Genomic DNA, 21,241 nt, shown 5'->3' on the forward strand with positions numbered 1-21,241 from the left:
CTTTGTCACCCTTTGGCTACAGGCTAGTTGGTTTGAACCATACCAATAAGCTAGGCTAACGGTGGGTGTGTCAGACTGAGTAACTTCACAAACAAAGACGAGAAGGGTATATATCATCTTACTGTATCTATCTGAGGGAGATGGCTTATAAGCTTATTTCCCAAAATGTTGGCATATTCCTTAAAGCACACCTTTCACTAATTAACTTTGCCGTGGTTCTGCCTATTTACAGCTCATCTACAAAAATAATAAATAATGGTTTTCATGTACCAATATATGAGGCTGCCCATACACACAGCCGTGGCCTACTGGTTAGCGCTTCGCACTTGTAACTGGAGGGTTGCCGGTTCAAACCCTGACCAGTAGGAACGGCTGAAGTGCCCTTGAGCAAGGCACCTAACCCCTCACTGCTCCCCGAGCGCCGCTGTTGTAGCAGGCAGCTCACTGCGCTGGGATTAGTGTATGCTGAGTGTGTTTCACTAATTCACGGTTAGGGATAAATGCAGAGACCAAATTTCCCTCACGGGATCAAAAGAATGTACTTATACTTATACAAACACACACACAGACACTCAGTCTTTGTTACCTTTATCTCCTGCTCCAGGGTTTTTTCCGGCGCACCATCCAGAAGAACCTGCACCCGGCATACTCCTGCAAGTATGACAGCTGCTGCATCATCGACAAGATCACCCGCAACCAGTGCCAGCTGTGCCGCTTCAAGAAATGCATCTCGGAGGGCATGGCTATGGACTGTGAGTGCAAAACACACACACACACACACCAGGGCCTAAATTTCATTGCGGGTATTGCGCATAATTGGTTTAAGTCCCGCAACTCTAGCCATCATAATGCGCGAAATTCCCGCATACACTTTTACAGCCTGTCTGATGACGTTAATCTAATCATGAAGTGGCGTGAATGCGGTGCTATTTACCAGACGGATCAATTACCGAGTTGAATTGAACATAGCCTCATGAAGACGCAGACACACGGACACACCACTTTGCGCTTACGCAAATAGGCTACGCAACCATGGCAAACTTTTACATCTGGAGAGAGGTCATTGGTAACCATCCTGCTAGCTCAGATCACGTCTGCCAGTAATGCTCACTAAAATCATTAGTGAACATTGCAAAACACTTGATCCCAGAAAGATTGTCTTCGACTTGTTAGTTTTTTGAACATTTATTTAATCTAATGACATAGAAGACATAATGAATTGCATCCACATATCCTTATGCTCTATGAGCAACTTTTATTCACTAGCCTAAAACCGTCAGGATGAAGGCTAATTACTCTCACATATTTCTTAAAGTGACAGGCACTCAATTACACCTACACTTCACCAATGTGCACTCAATTAGACCTACACACCACATTAAAGATATGCTTAAGTGTAATAGTTTAAAAATCAATATGAAGCATTCAAATTACTAAATATGTTTAGCTACTAGTAATTACTAGTAAAATACTATACATTATTAACTAAATACACTCTATATGAATTTAAAAAGATATGAAATAGAAACGTATCACATAAGCCATAATTTTCAGTGTGTGTTGAGAGTAAAACAGAATCTAGGATGGCCACTGTTGTGAATGTTCCCACTACTATATTCAATATTACTGATGACGTCAAGGTGGTGGGGGCCCCCGAATCAAGTACATTTTTAAGAAAGTATCGAAGAAGTATCGAAATCACAATTTTTGACTTGGTATCAGAATCACACCCCCCCCCCCCCCCCCCCCCCAATTGTGTAAATCCCCCCTATAAGAATAACCTAAAGGGGGAATTCCCCCCCCCCCCCCAATTTTGAAAAATTAATTTTAAGCCCTGCACACATACACAAGGGCATGTGCGCGCACACACACACATGCACACTAACAGATGTGATTCATACCATACTTACAAACCGTACATACACACAAACAGTATTGTCCTTGTTTTTTATTGTTATTGAATATGAATATTCAAATTGAATATGAGTAATGAAAGATAGCAATTTTAATAAAACTATTCTATCACCATTAGTAGCAGTAGTAGAGAGTGTGCCAGACATAGTAGAAATTTTAATAATAAACACTGTAATGACTTTGAACATTAATGATTTTGTACAGCAGTGGCCTTGATTAGTTTGGCTTAGTTTGATTATATGTTTCTCCTTTTTTGTTTACGTTATTGGTTGCTTGATTAGTCTTAAGAGCAGAGAGAGTCCCTGCCGAGCCTGTAGAAGCTAGGTGCAGATGTGGCAGAGAAATACCATTACAGTCAAACACAACTACAATATTTTTTTCTGCACATGAATCATCTGGAAATGTTTATACCCTGCAGCAGAAGGCTTGTTTAGAAATGAGTCACACTCTGCATCTCCAGTGAAAATAAAACAAAAAGGCTGATCCAAGCGCCCTCATCCATAGTGGGTAGTGGGACCCAAGCAAAGCTGATGCAATAACGGAAACCAATTAATATGAGACATCATTGGGGAAAAAGTGCTACCTTTGTCCTGACTTCCATTGTCTAACTCTGTCTTTATTGATACATAATAGGCACAATCCAAACACAATTAGTACAAATAATTGCGGCTAACCTAGCAAGCTCTGTCTTTGTCTCTCCTTGTCTCACTTTGTCTATTACTCTCTCTTTGTCCTTTTCTTACTCTCTCCCTCCTTCTCTCTCTCTCTCCCTCCTCTATATTTCCTCTTCTTCCCCCCTTTCTCCCATCGCTCCCGTCTCCCAACGTCACCCCTCTCCCATCAGTGGTGCTGGACGACAGCAAGCGGGTGGCCAAGCGGAGGCTGATCGAGGAGAACCGCGAGAAGCGCAAGAAGGAGGAGTTGGTGCGGACACTGCAGAACCGGCCAGAGCCCACGGACGCGGAGTGGGAGCTCATCCGCCTGGTGACCGAGGCCCACCGGCACACCAACGCCCAGGGCTCCCACTGGAAGCAGAAGAGGAAATTCCTGGTGAGGAAGAGCAGAGCAGGGAAAGGAGGTTGCACGAGGCAGGCCACGCGTTTGTGACCCTATATTGGTCAGCTTCCAGTCCAGTGCAAGCAACACAAACTGTATTTGTGCTTGTATTGCTGTTAAAGGAACACACCGCCATTTTATGAAATTGGGTTATTCATCATCTCCCCTAGAGTTAGATAAGTGAGCAAAAGCATTTTTGTCTCTGTGCATGCATAGTCTTAGTGCGGCACTGCATATTCACAACGAGTAATGGCAATGTAGATTAAGAGGAGGCAATTTCCTTGGCAGATATTGACTTGGAACTATATTGGGGCGAAGCACAGGCAAAGCACTGCTACTTGGGCGTAGAGATTGTCTGTGTTGTGTCGAATGAGACAAGGTACTCATGTGTTGCGTGATATCTCTGCACCCAAGTAGCAGTGCTTCGCCTGTGCTTCACCCCAGTGTTTTTTTTGTTTTTGTTGTTGTTGGCTCCAGAGAGACAAGACAAGAGATTCCATTCACTATGCTAAGCTAAGCTAGCGGGGGCGCTGCCGGACTAAAACAATTAAGTCAAAGCAAAGTAAACTGCATGACCCAGCCCAGACTGTATGAAGGGGGTCTAAAACTGTTGATGTCTTGCATTTATAAAGAGCCGTTCACACCAAGAACAATAACTATAATGTTAACGGCAAGTATCGCTTTGGCTAACATGAATGACGATGTCCACACTTATACTACTTAACAATAACCACATGAAGAATGATATGATATGATATGATATGATCGTTGGGTACTTTCTGAGTGATTTTGAGAATGATATAAAGCTGACAGCCAATCAGAACCCATCAAATTTTAGACATCACATTCATCAATACGAGGAGAGACTTTCCTTATTGTTGGTCAGTGTAGACCCTCATATCGTTATAGTTACAGTTATCTTTAAAGTTTCAAACGTTCTTTCAACGTTTCAACTGTCCTTAAGCATCTGTTATCTGCTATCAGTATGTTAAACCACTAAGATAAACTGTCAGAAGGATAAAGCAGCAAGCTGAAATGTTATAAAATGCAGAGCTTACTGTATATTAATCTCACAGAGAGATCTCCACTCTCTCTCTGTCTCTCCCCCCACAGCCTGATGACATTGGGCAGTCTCCGATGACCACCACATCAGAAGGGGACAAAGTGGACCTGGAAGCCTTCAGCGAGTTTACCAAGATCATCACCCCCGCCATCACTCGAGTTGTCGATTTTGCCAAAAAGCTGCCCATGTTCTCAGAGGTAAGTCTAAGCATTTGCTGCCAGGCCACCGTGTGGGGTATTGTTTACTGTTAGATGGTTTTAGAAGGGATATTTTACCATGACCACTAGGGTGAGATAAACACTGGTCACTCTGGAGTGTGGTTGCCACTAGAGGTACCCAGTACTGTACACATTTATAAACATCACTTATTCAGAGGTGTTAGGGAAGTGCAGATTCTCTGATCTCTGATTGGTCAGATTCCCACTGGATGTGCTGTTGTTTGTCTGTAATTGGTCAGATTCTCACTGGATTTTTTTTAAAACCCGCTACTGCATGGAGCAGTCCACCTTACCGTGATCACAGAACTGATAGTGTACCCACCTCCTTATTTTACCACTACACCCCCTGCTTAGGTCGAGTAGCCGCTGAGGAGATAAAGTAAATGGTCAATGTCATCCTCTGCTTATTATTGTCACAATGACCCATATCAATCATAAACCATGGAAGTGGAGACTGCTGGTCAAATTATGACCGGTGCTTCTTTCACTCGTCTGATAATTTGCTGCGCAATTTATGTAGGAACCACAGACTGACAGAAAAAGGAAACAAACGTTTTCGCAATCAGGAGGAAATACACAGTAAGTTCATCTGTTTGCATCTCTCCAGCGTGTATTGCTGGCCTAGCCTACCCAACAGGGAAGTGAATAGGCTTGCTTACCAGCCTTTCCCAGTACTTTGCAAACCGCATATTCCGTTTTTTTTAATGTCGGTGACTGGCTACATAGAAAAAAAAATCTGTAAATGCGTTCATAATATGTGCATGCTTGAGATGAAACCAGCAGTTTTTTCAGCAGAAATAATATTCTAATAATAAAAGTAATATGCGAGGAGGACCTGTCTCTTAATTAATAGGGGATTTCACTTTTCCCATACATTTTGTTTTTTAAACAAGTCAATGGTTTTACAATGTTTCAGTCAAGCTTTGGTTGGTTTAGATACAACGGAACGTATGCAAAATGTAAAATAGCCTAATGGATTAACTTTGATTTGCTGTGCTGCATATGGCACAATAGATGCACATAGTAATTAATATATAGTAGGCCTATTAAAATATTTAAATAGCTTAAGTCTACCTTTGAAAAAAACTATTGAAGAGAATCCAGTCCAGTACACGTCTTTGGCAAGTAGCCTAGGCTACTACAGACACAGGTGAAGAACAGTCAGTCTCAGCCAGTAGCACAACCAGATATGTACAGCCAGCTTCAAAAGCAAGCAGCCCAGACCCTAAAATTGGGCATTTATAGCTGTTAAGGTGATTCACACACAATTATTTTTCTTTCTCTAGAAAACTATATTTGGTAACTTCTGTAGAGATCCAAAATGGGATGGGTGTTAAAGTTAGTAAAAAAAAAAGTTGTCATATTTATCTTTTTTGGCATGGTATAGTCTTATTTTTTTCCATTTAGATGTCTTGAAAAGGTCTTTAAAGTCTTTAAATTTGCACTTGAAAAATGTACAGATACCGTGCAGATACCCTGCTGATATACTATCTCTGACATGTCTATGAAGGCGCCCTGTGGTTGATTGCTTGATTACTTTTTCTAACAGCTTGTGTCCTTAGCCCACAGCTGCTGGGTTCAGATGCGACAGAAAAATATAATTGTATAAAAAGTGTAAATCAAAGCAACTAGAGGCAGATATGCACTAAGGCTATTGGATGGATTTCATTACTGATGTGCACCTAAAGATGGATGCAGGATTGGGCTCCCTCTTTTTCTTTAGCTTTAAGAGTGGTCTTAGAGATGAGGCCATTTGCTGAAGAATGGTGTTTTGTCTGAATGGAGCCCCAGCTAGTGATAGCTCTCTCCACACGTAAAGCAATCATGCAGTCTAGCTCGGTCTAGCTCCCTGTGTCTGTGTGTGAGGCAGGAGGGGGGGGGGTCGTAATGGGGAGGAACAACAGTCCTCTGCAGGGGCACACAAGAAAACTACGACAACGCGGTGTCTTCAGATGGGCAATTATTTCCCATTTCTCCAGAAATGGTGAAGAAAATGCGTTTGAATTTGTGTATCTAGTACAACTGAGTCAGAATCATTATTTGCTGTTTTCAGACTTATTTAGAATAAATGGACTAATTTTCATCTAGCAAACAAGAACACAGTGGTGGGTAGTTTCAGTAATTGCAAGAGAAAGCTCTATGTGACCAATTATGTCATTGAAAGAAAAAAGTCTTGTTTTGTTTTTGGTTGTTGATGCAGCATTCAGTCTTTATTCCAGTAAAAAGGTAGTAACAAAGCACAAGGAACACAGGTTCAACAGTGTTGGACTGACTACACGCTTTTTAAACTCTAGCCATAATATGTTTCAAAGTACCTCCTATAACAGGGGTGGGCAAACCGGATCCGGCCCGCCAAGCACTTTCATCCGGCCCGCCGAGCATTTCATTTGGTTATCAGGCTATTTTCCTGCAATAGAGACGACGTTGGTTAGCTTTACTGCAAACTGCTTTTCATTCTCCTTAGAGAACGTTTACAATGTCAATGTAAAAACATCATGTTAAATAGAGATAACATCATGTTAAACTAAGTTAACTCTTAGTTATCTCCTTTGCAGCAGATCTAACGTGAACATTATGCGATCCATTTAATTGGGAACAGTGCACAGTTTATACATGTGTTAAACAGCATCAAATTAGCAGTATTTTTAAGCATTTAATAATTTAAAATGTGGCCCTTGAGCCAAAAAGTTTGCCCGCCCCTGTCCTATAACTTACTGTTAATGTAAATGGATTAGGTTTCTAATGCATCAGGTCTGGCAACCTTTTAATCTGTATGATAATTATGTTTATCACTCTCCCCCTCCTTACCTGTGATGCTTTTCAATGGCCTACCCCTATGCCCATTCTACAATGAAATTCTTGTTGCAGTAACAGTTCTGTGAAGAAATCAATCAAGAGAAGAGAAGAGCAATGTTCAAAGACACATGATATTCTGGAGTAATTAGTTGAATAGTTGAGGAATGACTGAAATCCCTCCAATTGATTTGTCGCCCCTTTTTTGTTTGGAACCACTGGCCGTAAAAATCTTTGTAGCACGTATAATATGTGTGTCTGTTCATGTGTGTGTGTTTGTGTGTGTGTTTGTGTGTGTATGTTTTTCATTCATCACAGTTTCTCTTCTGTTTATAAACATATCTGATTAATCACTACAGTTAGCTGTGAATGGTTGTATAGTGTGTGTGTGTGCGTGTGTGCACCCATATTTGTGCAGGGGGTTAGAGGATGTTGGGTGCATGTTGCATGAGTGAGTAGTGTAACTCTGCACTCTGGGTGATTCTCCTGTTAGCTTTTGAATCATGCAGTGTTACAGCGTGTGTGTGTGTGTGTGTGTGGTGTGTGTGTGTGTGTGTGTGTGTGTGTGGAGGCCAAGAGCATGCTCATCTCACACAGCACGGCAGTATGAAGGTCTAATGCAGGGGTGGGCAAACTTTTTGGCTCAAGGGCCACATTGGGTTTTGAAAATTGGCCGGCGGGCCGCACAACAACCCCCTCCCCACGACACACAAAAAAATAAATTTTTTATAGCCTATAATTTAGTATCAAAAGTATTTGTTTTAAAATATGAATTGCTTCAGAAATACTGCTAATTTGATGCTGTTTAACAAATGTATAAATTGTGCACTGTCGCTTTAAGACAGACATTTAATTCACGTTCATTTCTCAATGATCTTCTGCCTGCTTCGCTATGGCTAGTGCTGTACCTATGGCTGTGCCCTCTCACAGTTTTTAAATGGCCAGTAGTGGGAACTACTGTTGCCTTCATGATTTCCTTTTTAAAGTTTCTTATAAGAAGATATCAATTATCAACAATGACAAGCCAGCTGGAACCTGCCGCTCTCTCCCTCTCGTGACTGCAGACGCGTTCCCAATTAATTGGATCGCATAACGTTTACGTTAGATCTGCTGCAAAGAAGATAACTAAGAGTAGGCCTATCTATCATCTCTATTTAACATGATGTTTTGACATTGACATTGTAAACGTTCTCTAAGGAGAGTGAAAAGCTGTTTGCAGTAAAGCTAACCAACGTCGTCTCTATCGCAGAAAAACAAATAGCGAGCAGCCTGATAACCAAATGAGTAAGTATAAGTACATATACTTTTTTGATCCCGTGAGGGAAATTTGGTCTCTGCATTTAACCCAATCAGTGAATTAGTGAAACACAAACAGCACACAGTGAACACACAGTGAGGTGAAGCACACACTAATCCCGGCGCAGTGAGCTGCCTGCTACAATGGAAGCTTTATACAATCGCTTGATGACCCCAGTGAAATGCTCTTGAAGGCTGTTCTGTTGGTGATGTTTTTGTTAGGGATTTGTGATTTGTTAGCGATTTGGATTTTGACGGTAAATAGGCTTGGTTGGAGATTGGCCGATGTGTGAAATCCCCTACCTATAACACGAGGAGTGTGTGTGTGTGTGTGTGTCCGTCGAACTCCATTTGTGAGGACTAAATCATTATCGTTGAAAATGTGTATGTGTTTGTGTGTGTCTGTGTGTATGTGCCAGTAACGGTTGCTCTGTGTCCCCAGCTGTCATGCGAGGACCAAATCATCCTTCTGAAAGGCTGCTGCATGGAGATCATGTCGTTACGGGCGGCCGTTCGCTATGACCCCGAGAGCGAGACGCTGACACTGAGCGGCGAGATGGCCGTCAAGCGCGAGCAGCTCAAGAACGGCGGCCTGGGCGTAGTGTCGGACGCCATCTTCGACCTGGGCAAGAGCCTGGCGCAGTTCAACTTGGACGACTCGGAAGTGGCGCTACTGCAGGCTGTCCTGCTCATGAGCTCAGGTGAGAGGGTAGGGGAGCTGTAGAGGTCAGAGGTGCTTTAACTGCCACGGAATTCTAGAACACTGTACCCACTCACTGCCAGAACAACATTCTAAATCCCCCAAAAATCTGCTGGATATTGTCAAACTGTGTATAAAGTACCTGTTTTCTGGTTTTACACTACTTTTTGATAGCTACAGTCAAATAACAAAGGATGTTACACCACTGCCTCTATTTTAGGGCTCCAAAAAACATTGTGTATGTCATTGTGGTCATTAGAAACAGCAGTTGCACAATACAATTTGTAATATGTACTAATGAATTATCACCTCAAAAACACACACAATAGATAATATTCATAGGAAGATATGTAATTTAATAAATTAATAATATATTATTACATACTCTAAATATGCGCACATCTTAGTGTGGGTGTAGTGGGTGTGTGTGTGTGTGTGTGTGTGTATCACTGTGTGTGTGTGCAGGGGTGTAGTGGGTGTTGGACGCGGAGGAACACCGTCCCCCCACTTCTTGGAGCATTGTTTTGAGCATTTTAATAAACATTTATTAATATAACAACTGTTGTTACCAGTGATAACAACGCATCACACAAACGTCTCCAATTAGGCCTCTTTGTCATAAAATTCGTTATAAGAATGACCGTCATGCTGTAGCACTCCACCATGTGTAAAGACATTAAAAACTACGCAGCTCGTCGTTCCGCGTTACCCGAAAGTAGCTAGAAAGTGGCTAGAAAACCATAGACATAGAACTGCCTGTATCCGAATCTAGCAAGCATCTTCATGGCCCACTGTTGCAATTCCTTCGTTTGTGTTTTGCATAAAGCAGGTAGGCTATTCCAGTCAAAATGACACGATAAGCATGTGAGAGTAATACGAGTGATTTTTATCAAGGAGGCTCCAATATAAGTGAGGCTATTTAACCATAAGTAATGACCCAACGGTGAACCTGAACAACTTTAGGAAAAACTTACGATTGGTGCAGCTACTTTCATCCAAACAAAAACTTTTCAAATGACTGGCACTTGCCTGCCCAATGTTTTTTCTGTTATTTTTTTGTTTTGTTTTATTGACTGTGCACCTCTGCATTTTAATCATTCGCAATGACATTCATATGACGCCCCCTCAAATTGAGCTACACTGCCCACACAGCGTGTTGAATGCGTGTGAATCCTGCTTGTGCTATTGTTATTGCCATGGTTTACGTGTGGTAATGAATGAAGCCATGCCGCAGCATGTTATGTGTCAAAGAGATTAGACTACGCTAGATTAAATAGGCTACTCTACATTATGGTTTGTCTGTTTATTGTATGATACAACAAAATGAAAAGCTACTGACCATAGACTTTGGTGGATATGTGTAGTTTGGGTGAAGACATTAGGCTACATTTTGAAGTTAATCCATGTCATTTAATTGTTTTTTTTGAATTCGGTTTCATGTTCACGAAAGCTGGTAACAATTTGGCCTTGTCCTTACGCACCGATGTATGTGGAGGTGCGAGTGTGACAGTTTTTGCAATGATGTCATTAAAATAGCGTCCCCCCACTTTAAAAATCCCCACTACACCGCAACATAACGTAATGAACAACTTTTTTCTACTTCTGAATGCAGTTATGTTGTTGAATATAGTTAGGTTTAGAAGCAATTTTGTGATTTCAATAACCTACTATGTTGATTAATTGTTAATGATGATTAAGGGCAAGGAAAAAAACATTTCCTGCAACACACCTGCGTAGCCTACAAAGCACACAGTTTGGGAAACACCGATCTAAAAAAAATATAATGGAAGTTGACTTTAAAAGATAGTTTATTGTCCATGATTTTTGGAAGTTCCAGAGAAAAGCTTTTGCATTTTCCCAGTCCAGAGTGTCATAACATCACCTCAGCCTGCTCAGGCTCAGGTCTGACCCTGACTGGGCACGGGGACGCTGGATGACTACCAGATCCAGAGACAGATTTGTCCCTCAGCTGGCCGCTATGTAATCTGACGTAGCTGTTAGCTTTCCTGTTGTAGTTGGGGACAGGGGGGACTGAGAGCTTTGGCATCCCTTACTGACATGCCCCTATTAATCCGTCTGGAACATTTACAAGCCTGTCTGACAAATTTACAGGACTATTTTGATGATTCATTCAGCACGTCTTAGCCTGTTTATAAGCTTCTGTGAGGCTCTGTTATGTCCAGTTTATGCCCCCGGTAGATTTTATAGACAATTATCAATCATCACTCTTAACTCCTATTAAATTACAATGTAAATATATAACATACAACTACCCAGTTGTCTCTCTCTGCTCCTTTTCTGTGTGCTTATACGACATTCATACATCAACACACCACTTACGTGTTTCTTTTCCCTCCCTCTTTCACTCTCCTCCTTCTCTTTTCTCCCTCTTTCTCTTCTCTTTCCCCCCCTCCTCTCTTCACTCCTCCTCTTCCTTCGAAGACCTCGAGGAAGAGCGGGGGGGAAGAGTTCGTTGGGGGCACTCCACCTTCATGTGGAGGGAAGCGGCTGGCGTGGCAGGCCCCGATCATAGCGCAGGTCCGTCACCTTCATGCAGCAGCTTGGGACACATGGCCCACTTCTGGCCCAAGCTGCTGATGAAGGTGACGGACCTGCGCATGATCGGGGCCTGCCACGCCAGCCGCTTCCTCCACATGAAGGTGGAGTGCCCCAACGAACTCTTCCCCCCGCTCTTCCTCGAGGTCTTCGAGGACCAGGAGGTGTGACCCAGAGAGGAGGAGGGGGAAGAGGAATAAAGATGTAGAGGACACATGGATGGGGTGGGTGGGGTTGGGGGATGGGGGTCAATCTTGGATGGAGGAACGGTGAAGGAGTTGGGGTACTTTTTTACACTCACTCATTTTTGCTCTCCATGTAGCCAAACGAGACTGGTAACGCCAGACGTGGTGTCGATGCCACTGAAGCGTTTGGCCACCCTGTGCTTGCTGTAACTTGGACAGCTCTGAAGTGTCACCTCCCAGAGCCCTCTCTCTCTCTCTCTCTCTCTCTCTCTCTCTCTCTCTCTCTCTCTCTCTCTCTCTCTCTCTCTCTCTCTCTCTCTCTTTCTCTCTCTCTCTCTCTCTCTCTCTCTCTCTCTCTCTCTCTCTCTCTCTCTCTCTCTTCTCTCTCTCTTTCTCATAGGCCCTGCTGGGAAAGCCCAGATTTCCATTAAACAGAGAAGCTAGCATCCGCGAACCTACCTCCCAATTTACCTACTTACCTCCCACCATTACCTTACTCTTTGGTGATTTAAAAGGTGCAAAAAAAAAAAAAAACACACATACACCTCAACACGTGGGTCAATCTGTGAAAGCTACTTTACTTTTTTTTTTTCAATTTCAAGCCCATGTGTACAGGAAGCTAACTGTTTCTAGGAATGTACAATATACAATACATGCAGTAGTATAAGGCCTTATGTGAGCCCTCATTTCTCTTTGAGTCTAGTGTCTGATCAAGTCAACCTCTTTTTTGCACTCTTTCAATGGGCAGTGCTCCTCTATGTACGCAAGTTATCCACTCTGTCTCCGTACAGACATATCACAAATGCAGACAGCTCATCACTTCCATATTACCTCATCAGCGTACCTGAAAGCAGGTGCATTAATGTCCTTACATCTGTATACTTACACACACACAGAGACAGACAGACAGACACACACTAACTTAGACACACACAGTGTACCTGTAATTATCATGTGTCCCCATGTCAATGTGCGACCCCTCCCCTCATACCTCTCCAGCTGTATAACTACTCGTAACTACCTGTATCCACACCCTTTTACCTGCAGACATGTACGCAGTATGCCATTGACTCTCACCAGTTTCGTTTGCTGTGTCTGTGACCTCATCTCCTAATTAACGAGATTGCTGGCTTACCCCCTGTAACTTCAGGAGTAACTGCTGATCTCCAAAAGAACTGCATGTATTCCTTCTGAAGTTTATTTGAGATTTGCGTGAACTCTCAAAGTTACCTGGTTAAGCCATGTAACCTCGCTTCGTAGTTCACCCTAAAAGTCTCTCCAACGAGAAGAAATTCTGTGCTGTTGGATGCACCACACAACCCAGACACCTCAGTCACCACCTCCTGTGGCACCTCTGAGCCTGTGCAGTCTAATGCTCATTCTGTGCCAATGGGCGCCTCAGTGTAGGGATACTGACAGACAGCCTCAGTGCACCAGCTAAGGATGTACTAGCAGTGGATGCACTGGTAACATGGTGTTGGCACTGCGAATGGGGCTACGTAAATTAATGCAACTGAGATTTGATTGGAAAATTGAGATGGGAAATTTCAGCACATAGAGTTTTGACTGGGTTGGTGGAAAAAAAAAATTGTTATGAGTTTTCGGTCATTACATTTGCGTGCGTTTGAGCTGGGTGACCGTGGATAGAGTGATGTGTAGACGTGCCCAAATAGAAAGGAACGACAGCGGTGTATGCCTGAAGATGCACAGCATGTGTCGTTTTCACACACACACACACATACACACGTACACATTCACATACACACCCACAAACAGGCACGCACACAAACACTCAACACACACTCAGACAACACACGCCACACATACATAGACAGACAAACACACACACAGAAACCTCGCTCCTTTGGGTTGCCTGAGAATAGTAGGATGGTGTTGACCTACCTCACTGTGGGCCCTCAGCCAACACATTCTACCTCAGCTGTAGTGTCTGCGTGGCTGCCATTGTTACACAAACACACACACACACAAACACACACATACACCACATACACAAACACAAACACACACAGACATACAAGCAACACTCCCCCTCACAATCCTTGCCAAGTTGCAAATGACCTGCCTGTATAACTGCACACACAACAAATGACATGCATTTAACACACTGTTTTCACACTTTAATTGCCAATGCCCCACAAGGGAAATGATACGTTTTTGGAAATATATGTGTGTGTGCGTGCGAGTGTATTTGATTTTTCACTTGGGACCAACATCATTTTTGATCCCGCTTCTCAAAGACTGTGATCCAATACAGCTGTCATCAGGAATTTCTGCAACCGTTTACAGCAGCAACAACAACGACAACAAATAACACCAACAAAAGCCTCTTCCGTCAGGTGGTGATACATTCAGCTCCAATGTGATTGGACTGAAGATCAGGATAGATAGCCTGATTGTTTTTTTTTTTTTTTTTTTTTTTTTTTGTGTGCATGATTTTCAGATGCTCTGGTCATCCAAAAACAAAAAGAGGGAAATAAAAATTAAGTAGAAGAAGTCTGTTGACCTCTGGGCCTTGAACCTTAGGATGGCCTGGGCCTCAGGACTGCAGCAGCATTGAGCATGTGCAGACGGTGGGTCGAGCTCCTTCTGCAACCACTAGCAACCCCACCCTACCTTGCCCACCCTCCAACACTGACCAATACTACCCATATGCACTTTCAGTACGAGTCTACAGGTCAGGAGCATCACGACTCAGGCATAGTCAAACGCGCCACCACCAGTGTCTACCAGCATGGTCAACCACAGCAGTGCCCAGCCGTACTGACACTGGCCCCTCAGGCAAGATTAATCGCACCAGCACAGTCAAGCTCTGCAGCTGCCATAAGACACCAACCTGGTCCAGTGCCAGCAGTGCCAAGCTCGGCGCACTCCACTGACCACACTCAGAATTACAGGAAACAGCCATTTTGTTCTCTGGGAGCATTTCAGGACACGATGAATGAATTCACATGACGTATAAGCTGGTTCCTGTTCCATAACCACCCTCCTACCTTGCTCTGCCTGTCTCCCATCATCCCGAAGGGACTTAAATGAATGAACAGAGCACTCTGAATGTCATTTTCCCTTACCCTGCCCCATATTCTCCCTAGTGATCTCGGTGTCACCCAAAACATACTGACAAACAATCAAGTGCTGAAAACAATCACCCACAATCCACCTGTGCAGCTCACATGCACTCATTGCAAAGTCTTCGCCAAATAGGGTTCATTTCCAATATAGTGGTGTGGGGGCTTAATTCAGTTCCAACGTGAACAGCAACGTATTGGCTGTGGATGCGGCCACCACGTCCACACACGAGAGGAATGTACTGTAGTGGAGACTTTAGTGTGGGGAAAACTTCGGCCCCATATGGTATTATGTTATGGACAGACAGGTCATTTAAAATGACCTTTACAGTTACTCAGCTGTAAAGCAGTTGCTTCTTTGCGGCAAGCAGAGAAAACTGAACATTTAATGTAAGTGCATAAAAATGTTGGAATTAAGTTCATGCGGCGTGGACATCAGTTTTGTACACTTGATTGTCGTTTGTCTTTGTTTTATATTTCATTTAATTGTATCTTTGGCTGTGATAAAGTGCTCTGTGGCAACTGTAACCGACGCTTACCAGGTCAGCAATGGACATGACCTCCTTTTGCTTTGTATGTACTGGTTATCTTTCCATGACTATGTCTGTCCAATATAGTATAAACCTATCATTGTCAGTGTAAGCAGAACATGTTTGTGTTTGATTTGAAAAAACAGGAAAAAATTATCATTGAGAAACCTACTCATACCTCAATCACAATGCTAATTTATACTCTGAAAGAATGTTCTGACAACCTCTTTTTTCCCCCCCAGAAACCAGAAAGCTACTCTTTTTTTCTGCAATGTTAACAACACTAAGCATTTCTCCCCATTGTTTGTGAGTGTCCTATTGTGTGGTGCAGTACAGTGTTTGGGTGTATTCGTTAGTTTTTTGTTCATCTATACAAGCCCCCAAAGTGAGTGTAAGTAATTCACAAAACATTCAAGACTGATCACTTCAGTGAAGGTATACACTATGCCCTTGGGAATCTAAACCATAGCTGAACAAGAGCCCTATCATACCTTACATTAATAGGTTGATAAATGTATGCATGACAAAGACAACCTGCTTAGACAAATGTCTTAGTCTATAGAGGTTGGTCACAGAGAAGTTTCCTTTCAAAGACACAGTTTGGGATGGATTGGATATCCAGGATCGGCCATGTGTCATTTATGGATAGCAGTCTTAAGTTCTTCAGAGAGAAAAACCTTCGCACCATAAACTCAGTTTCTATCAGGCTCTTCTCTAAAGCGAGAGAATCAAATAGTTTTTGTTCTGTTCACATTGTTGGTCACATTGTGAATGACTTAATGACTGATTACTGTGTTTGATTGAATTTTGGATCTGTTTTTTTATGGTAACCTTTTTATAGTACATTATGGACTAAAGTAAGACATCGCAGATATTTGTCCAACAAGAATTAGTTTTACGGTCTCAAAATGTTTCATTTAAAAACAAAGAAAAAAACTCACAATGATGAAAAAAAAGTCAGTCTCAAGACAGCAATTGTTTTCCCTTTTTTTCTTCTTTTTTTAAAGACAATTCACAGAATGTAAATATATTATATCCTGGATCTTTTTTATTTTATATATAATGCATCTTGATGTTTGATATATCTGGACACATACACACATTTTTACTGAATTAATCAATTTGAATGACAATATAATGCTTGCACACTCACAGCTTAACGTGAGCACACTTGACAGGACCTTCTGTCTGCATTATGTTCTTAAAGTTCTAAACATACACATTTTCTGTACGGCTATCATGCTTGTGTGCATTTATAAACATTCACAGTCCTACTGTTTGGATGTGATGCCACTTAACATGATATTGGAGATATAAGATGATATTTAATGTGATGAATAGAGTATGTCAATTTGGATGTTGGACCCTTCAGGGCATGTGTGTGGAAAGGCCAGCAAATCAAAATTGAAGTTTCCCATTTGGAGTTCTTTCTTGATTTATCCCCTCCATGGTAACATTACTAACGTTAAAAAAGATGTACACAACTAAATGAAATAATATTGAGAGATGAAAGAAGTTAACATTCACAAGTTTACTTTTTATTAGTGACATCACTAGAATATTTTCAGCAATTTTGGAACATTTCTGAATCCTTCTGTATCCCTGACCCATGCCTGACCTGGACAAGGAAAAGAAATATTGGTAGATGCAGCTTGAAAATCCACACTGGAGTGGGACAATGCAATTAATTACAGTAAACAAACAAGCAAACAATCACAGAGCTGCATTCATGAACCACATGGTTGGAAGTTCTTCACTTCTGGTGAGAAAAAAAGAAATTGAGTTGCTCAGATTTGTACAACCACCTGTCTAAAAGCATAACGAGATTGTCCTGGGGTTTTTGTTTTATTTTAAGAATAATTTCAGATGATAACTAACATGTGATAAATTGGCTCTTGTGTTTAGCCTGCCTCTTTATCTTGTGGTCTGGTGCCAAATGTTGGCAACAAATGCCTCACTGGAAAACATCTATGCAATTTCCAGCTATATTTATGATAACGTCAACGAGCAATCATTGGAAAATCTCTGCAAAAGGCCTTCAGTGCCCAGCTGAAGAGAGAATCAAAATGAGGAAATGATTGGAATGATTGTGGTGGCCCGTCTGAGAGATTATACTGATTCTGTTCAGGACGTGTGAGAAATGATTGCGCTATACATAAGTATTCCATTTGAAAATGAATAAGAAGACCGCTCATTGCACTGCTCAGACTTGCCCTGTAGAGGTGGTGGAATATGAGGAGGATAGGGTAAGGTGTACATAACAGTTTTTTTGACAGTTCGCCACTGAAGTACCTGTCCACATCTAAACATGCATTTTTTTTTTTTTTATGTTCTTTATTCAGTGCGTATGCTTGTTTGCACCTGTAAGTGTTTCATGCTCCCACTCAGATAGTCACAGAGTGACTTTAAAACAGATTAAATGCCCTCCCTATTAGTAAACCTTTTAGCGGGCAGCAGCACCTGAATTGGGTGCCATCTTTTACCCCAGTCTATGTACATGGAGAAACTATGCATAGCACTTTTTTCCTCAGCCAAAGGTATAAACGACAAATAGAGGTCCTGCCAAGTTAGGCTTGCAGAACCTGGCCCTCGGTCCAGGCCTCTTCTGGCCCAGCATCAGCAGCAGCGAGTGTGGGGGTGGCAGTGAGCGATATCGTCAGACGTCACCATTGATGGTGATCATAGAGCTGAATCAAGAGCTATTATGGAGCTTGAGTAGAGACACTTATAGATGCATCCATGTTTTTAACCCAGTGAGAAGAGACGCGAAAGGCTTAGGGGGTTTTAATCCGAAGGATGACTCAGGTATATAAGACCATGACTTTTTTCATTTTAATAAATGGTTATTGTCTAGACGACAGGTGTTCACTCATTCTTCTTTGACTCTGTGTTCCTCTTTCTTTTTTCTGTTACACATTTTCACGCCACATTCAGGACAGCTAACATAATATCTTGTCCATTTGTGTTACAGTGTCTGTCTACATGTGAAGAGTTTGGTTCCAAAACGCTATATCCATTTTAATGAATTTTCATAAATAATTTTTTAATATTATTTTGTTTTCCAGGAAATTTCAGTGGAAATGTAATTAGGTTATTGTTGTTTGATTTATGATTTCCTCAATCAAAACAACACAATTGCAATTTTATTGATATTACCTAAAATGCACAATTAAATGTATTGATTTAATTTTATTGATTTATTCTTATCTTATCTTTATATTTTTAAAAAAAATGGAGATATAGCATTTTGGAACCAAATTCTTCATGTCTCCTTACACCATAGTGTTTAAAACATCTGACAATGAATGCAGACACTTTGCCATTCTCAGGTCTTTGCCATCATTCGGTCAAATTCACTCATTTTTAGTCATCCCCTCTCCCCACACCTCCTGTCAAACAGGTGTCTAAACCTAAGTATGTGTAGAGAATAATACAGATAGAAACGTGGTTTGGTGCCAACCCAACCAGAGCTTGTGAAGCTTGGGGCAGAGTAATTTGCCCCAGTGTGGGTGGGAGCTCATCAGAGCATTCTTCAGATGAGGTGGGTTAAAAGCACTCAGTCAATGTAATGCTATAGGAAACACAGGAGAACATTTGGGTCACAACACTTCTAAATAGTTGCTCTCCAGTACTGACACACTTATTTAGAAAGCCAATCGAGTTAAATGCAATATCCAGTCGAGTGCACTGAGAGACAGAACTGGCCCTAAGGCCGACATTAGCCAATCTGGTCCTGCAGGGATGCCATCAGATTATGGACTGGGAAAACCTGACCAAATGTTGCTACTAGGAATTGTTAAATGTGTGAACTGATCTTCATTTGACATACATTTTTTTTTTATCCTTTCACAACTGCCTTGACAGAAATTGTTTCCTATAATGATCTACTTACCCTTATGCTGAACCTAGGACTTAGTGTTGAACCAGTAATATTGCATATTTGTCATGGATTCTCAATGTGAAGACACACACACTGAGAAACTGAGAAATATTTTGGGATATACTGTGATCTTTCACACAAAAACCACAGGGCAATATTTAGTTTGGTACAGTAGAACTGTCGTCACAAAGTACAACAATTGAAGTATCTCATTCTTATTTTCAAAGGAAGATATTTTTGTCGTATTGTTGCCTGGTCTATTTTATTATTATATTTATGTAATAAATATGAAGCTATAATGGTACTCAAACTGTGGTCATTTCTGTTGATCCCCAAGTTAAATGAACAAAGTTTACTTTCTTCCTGCACTGTACTTGCATTTGTTATATAGTGCAGAAGTGCATACATCTATCTATGTAATGCCATTTCTTTTTCCCATGGACAGACATATCAAGGTGTTCTATTTGCTTTGTGATCTTTAATGAGCAACAAAGTCTACTCTGTACGCTAAGTCATCAAGAAGACTAAGGCTGCAGTGTACATTCTGGAACATGTATTAGAGTACTTCTGCACTTTGATTCTATTTAAATTTTAAGATTTTACCTAATGACTTTCAAAGCCAGCCACCTCCATCTCCGAGAACACATTTTACCCTTAGCACCCTACACCTCAAAAGAAAAAAAAATATGTAAAAGTTAAATCCTTTAAACCTCCATGCAACCTCAATGATATTTTCCCTTCCTTTTGAAGTCAGAAGCTTGCAGAGCTCCTGGAGTTGCTATAGTTACAGGGTTTTACAATGTATTGTCGGTCCTAGGGTCGTTCCCCTGTTTGGCAAGCTAAGCACGCCCATTTCTAGTTCCTCTGTTGTGGAGAGGATGATGTCATAAAGGCAGCTTTCCTGTCCACCTATCCAAGCGAGTCTCTCCTGGTGTAACTCCGCCTAGCCCCTCACTGAAATGTTTACAGCTGAGTTTCTTCAGCCAGAAAAGGTACACGATGTGAACATTATGGCTTCCTGCTTACTCAAGCACACAGCCCAATGGCATACACAGTCTCTACCCTCACTACTGTGTATATATACTCAGTCCTATCCTCCCTTCCTCTTTCTTACACACATACACAGAGAGAGAGAGAGAGAGAGGCAGATGGACACGCACACTTACGCATCTGAGCACAGATGGGACAATTTCTAGGTACCATATTTCCACTACGGGTTAATCAGCAACGTAACATCTGACTCTCACCATTCTTGCACCATATACAGATGAATCACACAAACACACAACAAAAAATGTGAGGGCACCCTCTAGAGACTGCAACGGCATATGAATGGACACAGCTCATGTAAGCCAAATCAGTGTTATATAAGTGCCCGCCGCCCCTCTTTATCCCACCCCCTCTCCATCTTTCACACACCACTGCAGTTGGAAGTATCCTCGGCTCAACCTGTGAGTGGAGGGAGAAGCCATACGAGGACACAGGAGCTACAGGGGAGACAGAGGCTGAGAGGGAGAGGGACGCAAACTGGGCTCTCAGAGTGTGAGAGGGGCCGCGCCGCCCACCGTCTGTCTCTGGAAACTGCAGATTGAGCGCAGAGCTGCCCGGAGCTTTACCCGCATCAAGAGGCTTATAAAACAGAGGAGGGAAAGGAAGGGGGAAGGATTTGTGGATATGGCAGGGCAAAGGTTGAGGGTTTTACAGGAAGAGGAAAAAAGAGATGAAAAAAACATTTGGAGATCTAAAAGATATAGAGACAGAGTGTGAGAGATGTGACCTGTCACATAAACACAGTCTCATATTGGACCCAAAACAGAAACGTTATGGACATGATTAATGGCACTGGCGAACTGCAAAAGAGGGGATATTTTTCGTCTTTCGCTCCATAAGTCTCTTAATATAACATCCTCTGTCACAGCAAGAGAACTTGTATTTTAACAGTCCTGGAGAAAGAGAAAGACAGT

The 21,241-nt window shown here is 41.9% G+C and overlaps 1 protein-coding gene and 1 long non-coding RNA gene across 2 annotated transcripts in view; both read left to right on the forward strand.

Annotated features, from left to right (window-relative positions):
* The window catches only part of LOC121704878 (thyroid hormone receptor alpha-like), a 60,017-nt gene extending 48,203 nt beyond the window's left edge, over positions 1–11,814 (forward strand). The window contains exons 6-10 of the mRNA XM_042085414.1: positions 605–752; positions 2,759–2,964; positions 4,084–4,230; positions 8,783–9,041; positions 11,483–11,814. Coding sequence (XP_041941348.1) covers positions 605–752; positions 2,759–2,964; positions 4,084–4,230; positions 8,783–9,041; positions 11,483–11,766 — 1,044 coding nt within the window. The 3' untranslated portion in view covers positions 11,767–11,814. The remainder of the gene's footprint in view (positions 1–604; positions 753–2,758; positions 2,965–4,083; positions 4,231–8,782; positions 9,042–11,482) is intronic.
* A 41-nt stretch (positions 11,815–11,855) lies between these two features.
* LOC121705091 lies at positions 11,856–18,253 on the forward strand. Its single transcript, XR_006030715.1, has 2 exons — positions 11,856–13,527; positions 13,617–18,253. It is a non-coding gene; the product is annotated as an uncharacterized LOC121705091 (long non-coding RNA).
* Positions 18,254–21,241: the final 2,988 nt, after the last annotated feature.

This window comes from Alosa sapidissima, chromosome 3 (assembly GCF_018492685.1).
Source record: "Alosa sapidissima isolate fAloSap1 chromosome 3, fAloSap1.pri, whole genome shotgun sequence".
NCBI lineage: Eukaryota > Metazoa > Chordata > Actinopteri > Clupeiformes > Clupeidae > Alosa > Alosa sapidissima.